Source organism: Diadema antillarum, unplaced genomic scaffold, assembly GCF_040938485.1.
Source record: "Diadema antillarum isolate AM-2024a unplaced genomic scaffold, OU_Dant_1.0 seq00000079_RagTag, whole genome shotgun sequence".
NCBI lineage: Eukaryota > Metazoa > Echinodermata > Echinoidea > Diadematoida > Diadematidae > Diadema > Diadema antillarum.
The window spans coordinates 3,294,528-3,311,660 of record NW_027271172.1 but is presented as its reverse complement, the minus strand read 5'-3'; the positions used below and the strand labels follow the sequence as shown (position 1 = coordinate 3,311,660).

Sequence of the window (17,133 nt, the reverse complement as noted above, 5' to 3'; positions counted from 1 at the left end):
AAAAGAAAAAAAAAATGCCGTTGCTGAAAGCAATAAACTTGCAACAAGTCTAATGTGCCCACAAATTCTTATAATGGAAATCTGATTGAAGATTTGTGTCCTTGTATACCCTTATAATGACAAATAAATGAACAGGCTGGGGTCACGTATAACTGTTTACCACCGTTCAAGAAGCCAGCTAATGTGTTTTGTTTTGCTTACAGTATTTCATTAACTTTCTTCATTCTTTAGAATAAACCTGCGATACAGCAATGATCTAGCAAGGGCGGTCACTCGGAATCAAGTTTGGAAAATACAAGAGACAAGCACCACCACTATGAGTAACTGGAGCATCAAACAACAACTTCGAGAGGTAAGTTATTTTGTTACTTGTAGAATGATCCATTCATAATTCAAGAATAGAATGCAATCTCTCGATTTTCTATTTTCATTACCTTTACAACCTTTACAAGTTGACATGCCATATTACTAGAACGCGACATTAATATTTTGATTTATCGGATTAACAGACTCACATGGTTTGGGCAATATGGCTAAAATTTGAGCTGTTTACACCCCTCCAAAACTCGAACATATCAGTTTGTCTTTGTCTGAGTACATTTGTACCTGTGGCTCTGTCTTTCTGTAACTCTCTCTATCTCTCTCTCTCTCTCTCTCTCTCATTCACACACACATACAGACACAAACACACACACGCACGCACTCACTCTCCCCTCTCTATATATGCACTGTATTTAGACCTATCTCTCCGACTACTGTATCTGTCTATTACTGTATATATACATGTATATATTCATATATATATATATATATATATGATATAATTTAATATATCTTCTTCGGTCATCACTTACAGAAAGACAAGCGCGCATATGTTTTCAATCAACGATGTGTCATTATACGCAGAAATAATTATAACGAGCAATTAAGATGAATGTAAAATGTAAACATATACTGAGTCACTGCTTGGCTATACACGTATTCATGTTGTGATAATTCTGTACGTGATTATCACAACATGAATACGTATATAGCCAACCTGTGATTCTGTATATGTTTACATTTTACATGCATCTTAATTGCTCATTATAATTATCTCTGCGTATAATGACACATCGTTGATTGAAAACGTGAAAACATATCCGCGCTTGTCTGTACTCGACGATATTCGTGACTTTATAGTGATAAACGATATTTTGGCTAAAAATATAATATTTACTAGCAGTGCGGTATATGTTCGAGGTGAATTGCTTATAAGCTGCGGCTCTTTATAAATAGCACAGTACAATGTGTATGTAAGTGTAATCGATATACGTGTGCATATGTTTGTTGCATATGTTGCATATTTGCATATGTTTGCAATTTGTTTGTACGATGTGATTTCCATTGATGAAGAATAAAATATTCTTTTAAAAAAAATATGTACTTCGCATGCCGAAGAGGAAGATTGAACTTGATTCCCATTAAAAAAAAAAGAAAAAAAATCATTTATGCTAGTTCCGCTCAAATTCAACTCAATTCAATCTTCGATCATTACAGCCAAACTTATAAAGAAGCTTGTAGGGAAGGATATAAATATACATAATTACCATTGTGAGAAAAAAAATACAGAGGAAAAAAAAACACTCACAAAATGATGCTCAAATCAAGTCTTCAAACGACATACAACGTATCTTTTTTGAATGGAGGGGTACACAATTGATCATGCACATGTCGATTCATAATTCATTGTATAGGTCAAGATTACAAGTTAGAAGCAGCTTGACAATTTTTAGTGATCTTGGAAGTCTTTTCTGCAGTGTGAAATATATATTTCCATCGCAGTCAGAGTACATCAGAGTATTTTTTTTCTATCTATGCTGCAAAATCCTTGTGCGTTATAATGGACGAAAGATCACTTTGCATAAAGAATTTTAACGCACTGCACGTATGTCATGATACCACACACCACCAATTTGTGTCTGAGTGTACAATGTATTATATATCACGTATATTTAAGATAAGTACACTAGGCATATATATTTGTCCTCACAAATTCTGGCCTGTATACCCGATGAAATATCATGGTTAACTCAGAGATGTGATGATAATATTAATAATGATAGTAATGATGATGATGATGATGATGATGATGATAATAATAATAATAATAATAATAATAATAATAATAATAATATAGAAGGTCCTGTATGTATAGACCGATTCAATTTCGATGACCTATGCACCTACCGCCGCTAGCGGCGCTATAACGGTCGCCATAACTGAGGGCCAACGGGGGCTTCCGCGAGCTAGCTACCCAGCGAGTTGCACTTGCAGCTAGCAGCCTAGCGTACCCATCGCGCATAGTTAGCCGGGCCTGGCCGCTGCGCCGCGGCCGGCGACCGCCGGCGCCGCGCTAATATTGTGATTGTTTACTCACTGTGTAAAAGTCATTCAGCGGCTTTTAATGACCTTCTTTTGGACAAATTGAGTGATTCAGACATATTGATCTACTTTGAAAGCTTCAAAGGAAGGATCAGGAAAACACATCGTGCAGTTGTTGGGTACACAAATAACAGAAAAATGGAAATGGAAACTGCACGGCAGTGTGTGAAATTCAGACACCACTGACGCATGATAAATTAAGGCAAAATTAAAGACAATTAAGTGAAATACAACGGTATAAAAATGCACAGATTTCGAAACAAACGATGTCTACTAGATTCTCTATTTAATTAGGTTATCACTGCATATTCGTAAAATATGTTGTTCATCTTAGAAGACAAGTTTAGATCAAAGATCAAAGAATTTGATATTCACTGATTTTTTATTTATTTTTTTTTAAAACAAATCCTTGGTGTCCTACTTGCCAAAGTTAGAATACACTTCCTGGCTAGACTTTATTATTATGACAAACATTTTACAGCCTACACTACAGCTAAATAAATGTTTCAAGATGCGTTAAATTCTTATATTGTTTGCACTTCTTCAATGTTCAGCACTGAATTAACCATAGGCCTATTCAATTTTGGCCTGGAACTCTGAATTTGAGTTTTGATAAAGTGATACTTATAAATATTAAACCATGGATGGTGGCAAACATCCGTTTCATAATCATACTAAGAAAGTATGATTTAAAAATCACTTTTGTAGATTATATTAGGCGTTAGCGTGATGTTATGCAAGGTTACTTAGACCTAAAACAGTAGAAGTTTTGGTTGTAGACATCAGGCGACGTAGTCGTTTCGTAAGTTTAGGCATATACGGCCTATCAGAAACGCCTATAAAATAGATTTATATTCCGTTTGGTTTGCTCAGTTAGGCTTGCCTGAAGTTATCGACAACCGTCGTGTAGGGTTCTAGAAGTCAATATAGGTCTAGATCTAGTCTGGACTCTTGCCTAGATTTCTAGACAAGATCTAACGTTAGACAGATTGTACTCTGCTGGCCCGACACTCCCGAGTAAAGCCTAGCCTGCCCTAAAATTAGGTTAAGTTAACTGATAGCTTGCAATTTATTGCGCCATATCTAGCTCAAGATTCTTATTCATTATTTGTATTTAATTATATCAGTTAACTTGTCAACAGCCTAGGCTTATTAGCAAGACGTCTGCCTGCGCCTAGCAATAATTCTCCCCAGCGGTTTTTATTCTCTTCCACAAATGTGAATCTACGGGGCTTACACGCGAGTACCCAAGTCATCGCCAAAGAAATAGTCTACAAACATTCACGGATCGTGCCGATATTTACCTTGAAATTCAAGTTTTGGCTACAGCCGTATGTTATCTACCCATTCGCTCATAGTCGGTATAAGTTGTTTAATTTATTTTTTTTTTTTAATTAGCTAGCGAAAAAAAAAAGTAGACTCTTGTTGTCACAAAGCCAGATGCGTCGATCGCTGCCAGCGCCAGAGATCTGGCCGGCTGGCGCCGGGTGGTAAAAGCACTGGCTGCCGCTGGCACCCTTGCTACGCACGCAGGGCGCTTGCCGACCCAGCCTGTTTGGCCCCCAGTTATGGCGTCGCCTTAAGAGGGCGCACTTCCATGAACAGTCACTTGAATCGGTCTATAGTGCTCCTGTGAAGACTTGCTTGACAGTTTCCTTTTTTACATCACTTCATTAATTTTATGTCACATAGTCTCAGTTATGATAATGATTACAAAAATATATTTTTATTTATTTGCATTACAGTTGTATGTCAGTATGAGTGTTTCTCGTTGGAAATTATTTTATGGGAATATAGTAACGGGATCATCGATGAATTTTAAACTCCAAAAGAGTGGACAATCCAACGTGATGATCTTGCAGGATTCCACAAACAAGGACAAAGTAGGCTATATAAGACTTGAATCCATTCAGACACGATCAAGAAGCCATATTGCTGTTTTGTTTTTCGCCTGTTTACTTCTCCATATCAAGGCAAATGTGTTTGTCTCTTAATGCTCTGGATGTGGAGCGATGATTATGATGTCTGCAAAAAAAAGAAATAAAAGGAAATACAAAGAGCAATGTCATTTACCTGGCTGCGGGAGAGAAAGTGATCATTCTTGTACAGGTTAATTGGTATTTTGTCTCGATGATTGTCACGCACCATTGCTTAAAACGCTTTGTTGCCGAGAAACAGAACGAAAGAATAAAAATAGTAAGCATAAAGTACAACATTCACACGCACAGTACTTGCTGTATGTAGGCAGATGCAGGAGAGTGGAGCCACTTTTTCTATTTTTGGAAATATCTCCTAGTTAATTCTTGTTTATAAGAAGTGTTTGTAACCAAATTGAAGTACAGTTAAAAAGCTGTCTTTTACCTTTGCAATTTTATGTAGATCATAGCCTAATTAAAAAAAAATGAGAAAAAATGTCAAATGGATCACTCCAGCAGTGTAAGGAGAGTCGAGCCATGTCTTCAGGAGAGTTGAGCCACCTTTGGAAGACTTGTGCCACTTGTTGGAGATTTGAACCATGATGTAAACAGATACAGATGAATAAAAAAAAAATGAGCTTACAAGTTGCCAGAAATAAATCTTAGCTAACAAAATTGGTTTTATTTTACATTCAAGCAAAGGAATATCTGGAAATTTAAGAAGTTCAAACACTCATGTGCACTTTATCAACACCCCTCATTGTAACAATCACTCTCACAACGCATTACAAATGTAGTTTGCTTTTGCAATGGGACTTCATTATGTTTATTTTTCACCGGCCTATGTCTTAGATAGGAAAATCCCTTGCATAATGAAGCAAAGTAAAAACAAGCTACTCATCGGAACTGCAGGCTGAATCTTAGAAAATAACAAGGCACTATCATTTAAGAAAACATACTAAAGTAATGTTAAGGCAAGTCCAATTTTTGTATAGAAAACACATTTCCTTTTCAGACTGCTTGTGCTTTGGCTCAAACACTGTCCAATTAATATACATAACATGTGAATAAAAATACATAGGCAAGTAATATAACACAATTAGCAAAAATCATGCCCATGCGGCATACATTGCTATGAAAGAAAAAGCAAGTTTATTTTAGTAACTCTACGTAACTTTTATACATTTTGTCTGACTTTTCAGGAAATTTTGGAGGCGGCAGTGCAGGGGGATTCTTTAAAAGTCGGAGAACTGCTGGACAAGGGCGCCGACGTAAATGAGAGCGAGGTACTTTTTTTTTTCTTCTGAAGGGCTGTGTGTATAATCTACCCCCCCCCCCCGCACTAAGGTTACGTATATCTATCTATCTATCTGTATACAAATACACACATGTATATGTATATGTATATGTATATGTATATGTATATTAATATGTATATGTATGTATATATATATATATATATATGTATATGTATATGTATATGTATATTAATATGTATATGTATATATATATATATATATATATATATATATATATAAATGTGTGTGTGTGTAATCGAGGGCCTATGTATATATATCATCAAAAATAAATGAACTTGGTTTTAATTTTTTTTTGTGATATTATCACACCAACACGTGGAAAACTTACTCTATATGTATATATATATATATATATATATATATATATATACATATTTAGATATAGTTATTATTATTATCATTATTGTATATGTAATTATTTATTTATTTTTGACATGAGTTTTGCCCACCACACCAAATTTGAGGCTATATTCTCAAATAAAGTGCTGCATTAATGACTTATTTAAACTTATACTTGACGTATATGTATAAATATATACATATTTATATACATACGTAATATACATGGTGTCTATATGTATGTGTGTGTGTGTGTGTGTGTGTGTGTGTTGTGTGTTGTGTGTGTACACCTGTAAGTATGCGTATCGTGTACGTGTAAACATACACGCATACAAACTGTACACTTAGTCATGTGTGTTGTCCATAATATGTATGCGGCGGAATCGCAATTGCTCCACGTTATCATTTTTATTTTATTCCCATCACATAAAAAGGGTGGATACCTCTCGAAGAAGACGGTTCTTCTCGTTGCCATAGAGAACAGGAATGAAGAGGTTGCAAAGCTCCTCGTGGACAGGGGAGCAGATCTCACCGTCACAGTGACTGTGAGTATTCTTCTATCATATTTAATATTACGTATAACTGTGTGTATTATGTGGTAATCAAGTCCTCATCCGTCATTAACGTATTGACTTAGCTTGAGTAATCACTGCATGCTCCATTAATGTTCTGACTTCTCTGATCAGTGTCTAAAATTTGCAGGAACCGTTTTCATTTAAACCTCTTTACAACTCATTTAAATTGCAGTAATTGCAGTTTCTATGGCAACAGACGTGCAACAACCAATCAGATGTGGGTGTTTGAGTCATTATCATGGCAACTGCGATAATAACAACATTTAAATCACTGCAAACCTCTTTATGACATGATGGGCACCTGGATCGTTCATAATATGTAGAGTTACTGTTCAACTGTTAAGTCATGAATTAATGAATTGATGTGTTGTGTATATACATGAAATGATATTAGATCTAATATGAAATAATCGAATATTTCCTTACAGCTATGCTCATCGCAAACTTTGTAACCTCAGCGCTTGTTGATGCTCTCGCTGGATATATTATTTGTCGAAGTCTGTTGTGGCTGGAATACTATATCTAACATTTTGTGGCCCGTGTTGATCATGAAAACTGGTGGGAAAGCTGATTGAACAAATGTTGATAGATCCATTCTCTGTAATGTTTTATTTTATTTCTCCCGTATACAGGTAACGGGGAAGAAAAAGACCGTGGTCGACTTGGCACGCGACAAGGAGCTGAACTCACTGGCTGACTACATACAATATATACAAGGGCTAAACGAGGTATGTTCCTCGGGTCTAAGGCAATTACCCCCTAGGCAATTACCCCAGACTCTTCCCGTAACCTCATAACCGTAACCCTAATCCTAACTCTAACCCTAAACTACTCTAACCTTATCACTAGCCAGTATTTAGCGGGGGGGGGGGGGGGGTATATTACCCTGATACGATGTTCCTCCAACATTTACATTTAACCGCCCAGAAAGTTGATTTCAAGGGGCAATCTTATTGGTTACAGTTCATTATTCCAAAGGTTCGTTATACAAAAAAGTTCGAAAATGAAATAAGGTTTGTTAATCTGAAGGTTCTTTAATCCAAAAACGAGTAGCCAAAGGAATTTGTTATTCAATAGTTTCGTTTATCCAAAATCAAAATAAGATTCGTAATTCCTAGGGTTCATTATGACGGATCTTTACATGATTTTCGGGTTACCGAACCTTATATCTTTTTCTGACTTTTGTATCAAACCTTAGGAATAGCGAATCTTATTTTGATTTCGGACTTGCGAACATCTATAAGTATACAGAATTGTTTGTTTAGAAATAACGAACTTTATTTCAGTTATGGATTAACGAACCTTCGGAGTAAGCAACATAATCCATATCAATAACCGATGCATGACATTGACATGGAGTTATATTTTCCCTGAGAAATAATGTTTTCCTGAGGTGGAATGTTACTTCCCATACAGGGACCGTCAAGCGTTATATTACCAAAAAGAAAAAAAAAAAGGAAATGTTTGTTATCTTGCATGGTCTACATGAATACACATTATTCATTCTAGCCTCGTCAACAGCCTGTCAAATTCTTGCATAATTATACCATTACGTAACGTCACTAATCGTAATGTTACGATTTTTTTCATCCTCGCTGCATTACTCACGTGATAATTAACAACCGACAAATATCCGTGTATTCCATTTCATATGGGGAATATGCGTATTTCGGCACAGAGAGAAATATATTTTTGGACGACTTGAGGAGAAAAGGTTAAAATATATGTATTGACAATATGAAGTGGTATATTGCTTTGGGTTAATTGTGCAAATGTGTGCTAAAAGAGGATAGTGTATGGATTCTTGGTCATAACTACATTGGTGTGTCTTTTTTCCCCCTTTTTTCTGTGCAACAGAGACTGATGACGTCAGTTATGAATGGCGCCGACCACGACGCAGTCGACGTAATAATGAAAGGTGCAAAGGTCAACATAATGCACACGGTAAGTAATGTATTTTGTACATAATGTATGTGCATTTGCATGGAAATGTGTCGGTGTGTGTGTGTGTGTGTGTGTATGTGTTAGGGTTGGATTACTGGCATTAATGAATGTTGATAGAGAAAAAGAGGAACCAAGTCAAACTCCATCGTGATAATTAACTATTGTTTGCCTGCGTAGACGCACAAGCGTGGAAGATTGATATGACCAAACACACACGCACACACACAAACCGCCACCGCCACCAACAACAACCAACAACCATAAACTACCTTTACAACAGTACTATTTATGCAATCAAAACTAAAAATGATCCTACTGATAAGATATTAATGATTACGATAAAAATTGATGATAAAATAAAAAATTGCAGCTAATAGAAACATGTTGGTTTACTTAAAATGATAGCAATGACAAAACATGACAAGTGGACACAGGGACAAAAGTACAAGACAGTAAGACATAACCGTAACGACATACCAGCGTTACAGTTTTCATTAACCATGTAACGCCAACCTTACCATCATCGTCATGTAATGTCAAGATCATCTTGAGACTTCAAAGAGTTAGACTGGTTATCTAATATCACTCACTATGAATGTCAGTCTGTTCTAATGAAGAAAAAAAACCCCCACATCTCAGTTATGCATTCCAGTATCAGCAAAAGAAAAGAAAAAGAAGAAGAAGAAGAAGGGGAAAAAACACACGGTTTTAAGCTTTGAGACCGTATGGAATCGTGGCGTAAAGATGCATACTGTAATACAGGGCATGTGCTCGAGTGAATTGTCAACATGAAGTAGATCTATAACATCCGCTGCTTGGACAACGGGATGACGTACATGCGTTCTAATGGAAGATTATCTCAAAACAATGCACTGCTTTCTGTGTTTAATTAGAAAGAATGGAGGTGCGGAGGCGTACAAAATTAAGACGGGAATTTGCGTAGTGTATATAATACGCCAGCCAGCCTACATCCATTACCGGAAGCCTCGCGGCAGGCGCGAAGCTGCGACGTCAGCTATGCAGACGGTAATAATGCAGTCTGGCATTTTGGTCTTATTGATTACGAGGATTAAAAATCACATGCCAACCACCACCTGAGACAGCTATGAGAGAAACGGAGAGGACAAATCCCGAAGTACAAGTACTGTCATGTGGCATATAAACAATAGAAATTAACTCATACACGCACATACTTACCCATCGCATGGGCGATATTGATGGTGCAGTTAGTCATCCCCGCACTAGCATAACTTAAAGGCATAATTTACCATTTGCAGAAGAAACAAAAACCCAGAATTAGTGCTATAAAATAGTTCTAAAATGGAAGTTAGGGATAGAAACAACCACTGTAAAAATTTGAATCCGTATAATCGATGTTGAGTATTGATAGATACTCAAAATGTGAACAATAGTTCTAATAAAAATGTTTCCAGACTAAACTGTCTACAGTTACGGTTTAATGAGAGAAATACTGATATCTCCTTATATTTTAGGTTTTATTGCAAAAATTTTATATAGTAGGATGTTTTGTTATACAACAGACCTACACATATGCATCAAATGTGATATCTTGAACATTATCTAAATCACTGCTCCCAAAGGTAAATAGGACCTTTAATGCCGTTGGGTATAAGCTGACAATCTCAAGTGATTCCTATGCTACAGGTAATACATGCACCACACATCAACCTAGTAAAACCCTGGAATTCACGAATTTCAGCATTTTTAGAGGTTATCAATTTAAGCCATTAGTTTTATCGATGTTAATTCTTTGAGGCTTGCCTGACCTATAGAAAAACAAAGCGAATTAGCTCGGGTCACAATACAACTGTAATACTGTACGTTTTGAGATGTGAAGTTCAACTGCGATTGAAATAGAACTAAAAACAGAAGGTTTTGATAAGAAAAGTCACGTTCATCATTCGCACCGTATAATGTGAAACTGGCAAAAAATCTAGTTTGATACCCTGGTTGTAACAAAATATATATACCGTGAAACCAGCATTATTAATCTCATTTAAGGAAAGAAATAATTGTCCAACCAACCTAAATCTTTACTACGATGTTTCGTCCGTCAGTTGCGGAAGTGCTAATACTATAATATTAGTCAATATTATTATTAGGCCTATTATGCATATTTGTTCTTTTGGTTGAAGCTATGGCTTTGTTAATTTTTTTTTCCAGGGGTCATGGGAATAATTTCCAGGGTAAAACTTCAAACGGTATTACCTTAATGGTGTGGGCTTACGGGAGAAAAGTTCGATACCCTGGCTGTAACAAATCCTCTTCTTAATTATTGATGATGAATTCAAAACGGGCCAGACTCAAAGTTAAATTAATACGTCTGGGATGACAAATGGGAAAAAGATCGTGAGACGACAATGGCACACACCTGACGTCTTTCCTGCAATTGAATCTCGTGACGAAATCAGATAAATTAGGAAGGTTTTATTAAACAAGAACAAAGCCCTCGCCCGCAATGGAATGGTAAACATGCGAGTCAAAAATTCCATCAGCAGCCATCATGAAACAATGAAATCATCATGCACCGAAAATCAATATCATATGAAACGTGCATGCATGCAATTAATAATCGTGCAGGTGAACTGATTTCATGACGTCGCCCAGACGGTCGATACACTTTCACTGGTACATCAAAAAGGTGTAAAAGCCAGCGCTCATAGACAATCTGCCCTTTACAACCCGCACAATGCAAAGATATCAATCGATATCAACCGATTACCACCTGTCGTCTGCTCCGTGGCTTCTCTCAAAAGAGTGTGCTGGAGGCAGTTCGTACTTGCTTGGCTCTATTGCTCCTTCGATTACGTTGCTATGTTACAGGCGCCAATTATTGAGGTGTCTGTCGCAATTCAGGAGACACTGACAATGGACATTGTAGCAGAGATAGACGAGACAAGTTAAATCAAGCCTATTTTTGTGAATTGCGGTGAAGTTCAAAGGTCATCCATCAGGTCCTCGAGAATTTGCTGCAGAAATTGTCATTTTGTCCTTGTTAAATTGTCACTGCTGAATTTTAATATGTATCTTGTGTTGGATAAAGATTAGATGAATCTATCAAAATCCAATAAATCCACCCCCCCAAAAAAAAAAAAAAAAATCTACCGAAAGAAACCTCTTCAGTGTTAGACATGCTCCCCTAACTATCAGTTATAATCCAGGTATTTTTGGGGCTCATTTTTTACCCCTGAGTCAAAGAGGGGACATCACTAGAAAAATATCCTTGTCTAATGTATTGTCTCGTAAGCACGACTGGAAATAAACTTAACGTTATTCACTTTAACTATATAGTAGGTGCCATACCTTCTTGAATGCTATGATACAATGATCTTACCATTGATACTTTCGTTTATAATTTTGAGCGTAGTAATGTTGAGGATTATATGCGTATAATAAAAATGTGTGTCGTTAACACTTTGTCGCAGCCAGTGGAGTTGGATCAGCCTGACTGTACTCTGCTTCAACTGGCGCTCGTACGCGGACATCTTGCTGTGGCCAAGGTCTTGATACACTACAACATTGATCTACACGCAGTCATGAAGGTATGTACGCTGTTTTCTTTGGGAAAAAGCCAGCGATCAGGGGATATTTCATGTTTGTCTATTAAAGTGACGAAATCAATCCAATTACTTAGCTAGTATAATAATAGCCTGAAATGGGGAAAAATAAAGAAAGTTGCATTAGTTTGAATATCACGAAAGTACTTTATAATTAGTTTATACCATGTGAGTGATGACAACCCAAAAATGATGTGGTTAATGGCAATGTGTATAATGGCAGTGAACATCCTATTTAGTTCAATTCAGTTCAGTAAAGTCCAGTCCCGTTTATTTCCATTCAATACAATCTATCGTTTCTCCAAAAAGAGAGCACTTTTGCAATATGATAAGCATACAATGAAATTATACATTAAAAAGGATGAGTAATACCATAAAACAATGCACTAAAACAGAGCATCTTTCTTTAATAGGAACTCTGAGACTTACAACCCGCCCAGTATTGCGATAACTTAATTGTCAGAATTTAGGTTCAGAGGTTTAATTGACATTCCCATACACGAATTATCTCCTTGTTCAGGAGGAGTGAAAAAGTCATTACATTACATGTACCTATTTGATGGACGGTTTACTAAAATTATAGTAGACGTGTTAATCAAAAAAAAATCTAATGCTTATGTATTTATGTGTTACTTAGCTTTATCTCTTATTGTATCGGTAAAAAAAGTTAAATGTGGTGGGGGGAAAGATTTGATTAAATATCTCATTTGCTTTTTCTCCTTTTTCACACACAATTACGCAAACACAAACACAAACACGCACGCACTCTCTCTTTCCGTCTATCACACACATTCATACAAACACACATACACACACACACACACACACACACACACACACACCAGTGGGACGACCAATCAGAAGACACAGCAAGGAGTTACGCAGATCGGATGAACTATGACGAAATTGTGTCGATGATCGACGCCAAATTAAAAGAAAGTTCAAATGAGGTAAACAACTTTCAATATTACTTAAACCGATTATCATTATTCATGTATCGATTTTGTATATATCATTTTTGTATCAATTTACACACTTTCATTTACATATCATTGCTTCCAAAAGGCGCTAAATCCATTGAAAAATGATGGATTTAGCGCCTTTTGGATGTAAGCTCTTCAATGTTTTCTGCTATTATCATGTAAAGAATGTTAGGAACCAGAATCACTTTCCACTATTGTAAATACACTTGTATGTCAATATTTTAAGAGTCATTGAATTTTAACTTGTATAAAAGGATTGGTTTTTATATCTATCAAGGTATCTTTATGTCAGAATTTTCAGTATGTAATTCTATACTATTGTGAAACAAATGACAGTTCAGCCTGTTGGCTGCTATGTTTTACTAGATTTTTTTTTTTTGTCAACGAATAAACCACTTCAATTCAATTCAGTTCAATTCAATTCAGTTCAATTCAATTCAATTCAGTTCAATTCAATTCAATTCAATTCAGTTCAGTTCAATTCAGTTTAGACTATCTTATAGTGATGCTGACTGGAGCATTTTATAACCTGTTCGTGTATAAAAGTCCCTGTGTTTGTTTGCTTTTCCCAAAAGTGACCTTGTTTCAAACGATACTCAAAACAACTGCAAACATGGCATGTCGTCCTATAAATAGTCAATATAAGTAGATATCAATAGATGGGACAAGAATGTGTCACTACCGTGTCAATTGCATAACGTGTGAATAGAAAAAGAAGCACTTTCAAATCATTTGTTACAGATGCCCAGTTCGTTCAAAAATGCAATAATTTTATCATGTCTATACAATGAACAGTGCTTTCAACGTCATAGTAGCATTAAATACAATCACTTTTGAAAACCTAAAATTATCAATGATATGTTTTGTTTTGACGTGTGGCAGTAGTACAACTGTAGTAGATAATAGCATTCAGCGTAAGGTGTATGTATGTATGTATATATATATATATATATATATATATATATATATATATATATATATATATATATAAAGTAATTGGTCATCTAATATGAACTATCCTTGCATTCTTTCATCCTTTTACACCTTACAGAATAAAACGATGGCAAATGGAGACGGCGGGAATCTACACAAGGTAAGCATTTGATGGAAATCGAACTCTTTTCAGCGTGTCGTTAATTACTCGTGGTTTATTTCCTGCCGCTGGTAAATTGTTTTTACCTTTATAATACGCTTCGACTTACTCGATACAGATGGTATTGCTCTGGACAATTGTGTTAGCCCTTTCTGTTGCTATGGCAACCCGATCTACCACTGAAATCAAATTTTGTGTTCACCAGCTCTGATCGTCGTCGTGTTATTCACGGTGGATATTGCCGTTAAAAAAAGAATGAGAAAAAAAAATACTTTGAAGACTGAATATTTGAAAGTGATGTCTATACTTGAACCTACGGAAATTATTTTTGTTTTCAGAAAGGGAAATGTATTTACGTCTTTTTTTCTTGTGTGTGTGTGTGATATTCAACCAAGGATATGTAAAAGACACACTGCCTGGCTAGTGAAGGTTAACAATTGATATCTTTATGTTACAGATAAGAAACCTCACTCTTCACTGTACCGCACATTTATTGGAATGTATGAATAAAACCGTTGTCCTCTCAAATGCTATCAAATTTCTTGCTTTGTTTTGCAACAGACGAACTTCTTTCAGACAAACAACAACGCAGGACAGTCAAAGACTGTGGAAGTTTACGACATTGAAGATGCAGAGGAAATTCAGGTGAGATAAGAAACGGCGGGCTTCTTATTCAATCATTTATGTACACTGGTAGTCTTCATTACCTGACTAAACGGACTGCGTGGAATGAAAGGCATAGTTTAATCAAACATTGTTGTTTTAAGGATCTCGAACAGTGAAGAAAAAAGAAGGAATATATCGGCCAAATAATTATCAGTGATTTATCACGCTGTGAAATTGATATCGGTGACATCTGCTGTCCACACAACTTCCAAGCCGGTGTCATACTTGAAATGCATAGATCAGGGTGAAGTCTGTGCGATTGCAAGATCTTACTCATTCTCTAGTGTAGCTATGGCAATTTGTGTTTCCATGGAAATAGTGACGCTGGTGACATTATCCGTGAGAGTGCTTGCGAGGTCCAGAAATTCACAAAAGAGGATCTCTTGAGCATTCGTGCATTCAGCCATCATCTCCTTTGCAGTTTACAGGTGCTGATATTGAACAAAGTACACAATCTATCAGCTATCTCTAAAAGACAAGTTGCTTCAAATGGGGGAAATATAATATATAACATAGAACGAATGCGATGATCAAAGATTAATAGCTCAGCGAAAATATGAAAGAAAAGGGAAATAATATCAGGAAGTTGTGACCCATAAATAGCAGCCAACATGGCAGCGTTTACTATCGTTATTATGTGGCTGTGATTTTTTTTCCCTGAAATTCCACAGGCCTGTTCAGGCCACCAAATCATCAAATTTCATACTTTAGTGGTTCGACCATGAAATTTGGTGGCTCAGAATAATAAAAGAAAAACGTAAATATTAAAATCCGTCGATAAAACTTGAATTTGTTGAAACAAAGTATGATAATCACTTGACATGTATAATAAAATGCTTCAAAGACGGCGTATATACTGTGACTGAGGAGTAGGAAAGAAAATAATTTAACAAAACATGTTAATATTAAAAAACATAATATTTATTTGAAAATGGTAGGTTTGATAAAGGGTTTCAAATACCACATGTTGTGATTATATAATTATGTTTGTTGAATTGAGATAAAATATGATTTTTCATGACACCGCATAATTTATGAAATGACTACATTTGACAGAGATTATGGACTTCACCTATAGTTCCATGATTCAAGAGATAAAATTTGGCAGCAAGAAAAAAAAATGGCAAATTTTTCGTGGCAGCCAATTAGCTATCAAGCAATCTATGACAAAGGCTGTTCCTAACAACAGAAAGCTTGTCCGAAACCTGTCAAACACAGAAACAAAAATATATGCGGGCAAATAAAATCTTAGGAATTGACATATCTATTTCGAGGGAATATATCGAACAACAATCATATATATATATATATATATATATATATATATATATATATATTGAAGGCTTGGCCTCGTACGTTGTGGGTGCTGCATTATCTTTATGTGTAAGTGTGACGGAGAAATGACTGCTCGCAGACGTTGCAGTATGTTCACTAATAGCCTTTTATTCTCCCGAGCTTTCGACCGAGTTACCGGTCTTTTTCAAGGGCTTGGGACGTAAATACAAATGCAGAAAAGCAGAAAAGCCAGTGTATGTGATAATATTGCCGCTCCGTTGTATTGAATGTCATGTTGCTGTCTATATTCCGTTTGATTTTCTTTTGCCTTGCTTGTGCCTCATTCTGTTCAAATGTATGCAAATTGGTGTGAATGTCATGTTGCTGTCTATATTCCGTTTGATTGGCCTTTTATTTTGCCTTGTTTTTGCCTTATTCTGTTCAAATGTATGCAACTTGGTTGCTTTTCTGTTTTTTTGTTTACGTCCCAAGCCCTTGAAAAAAAACTGTGTAACTCGATCGAAAGCTCGGGAGAATGAAAGGCTATTAGTGAACGTACTGCAACGAGAGGCATACTGAGAGCAGTCATTCCTCCGTCACACCTTTCAACCTTCACACAATTATATTATATTATATTATATTATATTATATCATATTATATTATATTATATTATATTATATGTATTACTATCATTATTATTATTATCATTATCATTATATATATATATATATATATATATATATATATATATAAGTAATAATAATAATAATAATTATTATAATGATAATGATAATAGTAATAGTAATACACTGGGTCTGCGGGGTAAAACATTCAAGAATTTTGACACTATGTGATATAACCCGACCAATTCATCGCATTGGATGTGTCAACCCTATTTTAACTAATGGGGTTGTTATTTTTGTTGTTTTGCAGCCGGAAGCGGAAGAACCTGTGATGAATTGGGGCAGCGCGAAGAAGCCTGGGAATGGTTGCACAGTTAGCTGATACCAGACACGATAC

At 35.8% G+C, this 17,133-nt stretch overlaps 1 protein-coding gene across 1 annotated transcript; it reads left to right on the top strand.

Moving 5' to 3' along the window:
* The first annotated feature begins 316 nt into the window (after nucleotides 1-316).
* On the top strand, nucleotides 317-17,118 carry LOC139726098 (uncharacterized). Its single transcript, XM_071637177.1, has 10 exons — nucleotides 317-352; nucleotides 5,543-5,626; nucleotides 6,433-6,543; nucleotides 7,206-7,301; nucleotides 8,431-8,517; nucleotides 11,964-12,080; nucleotides 12,941-13,045; nucleotides 14,130-14,171; nucleotides 14,733-14,816; nucleotides 17,047-17,118. The coding sequence occupies exons 1-10, from the start codon at nucleotides 317-319 to the stop codon at nucleotides 17,116-17,118; spliced, it is 834 nt and encodes a 277-aa protein (XP_071493278.1).
* Nucleotides 17,119-17,133: the final 15 nt, after the last annotated feature.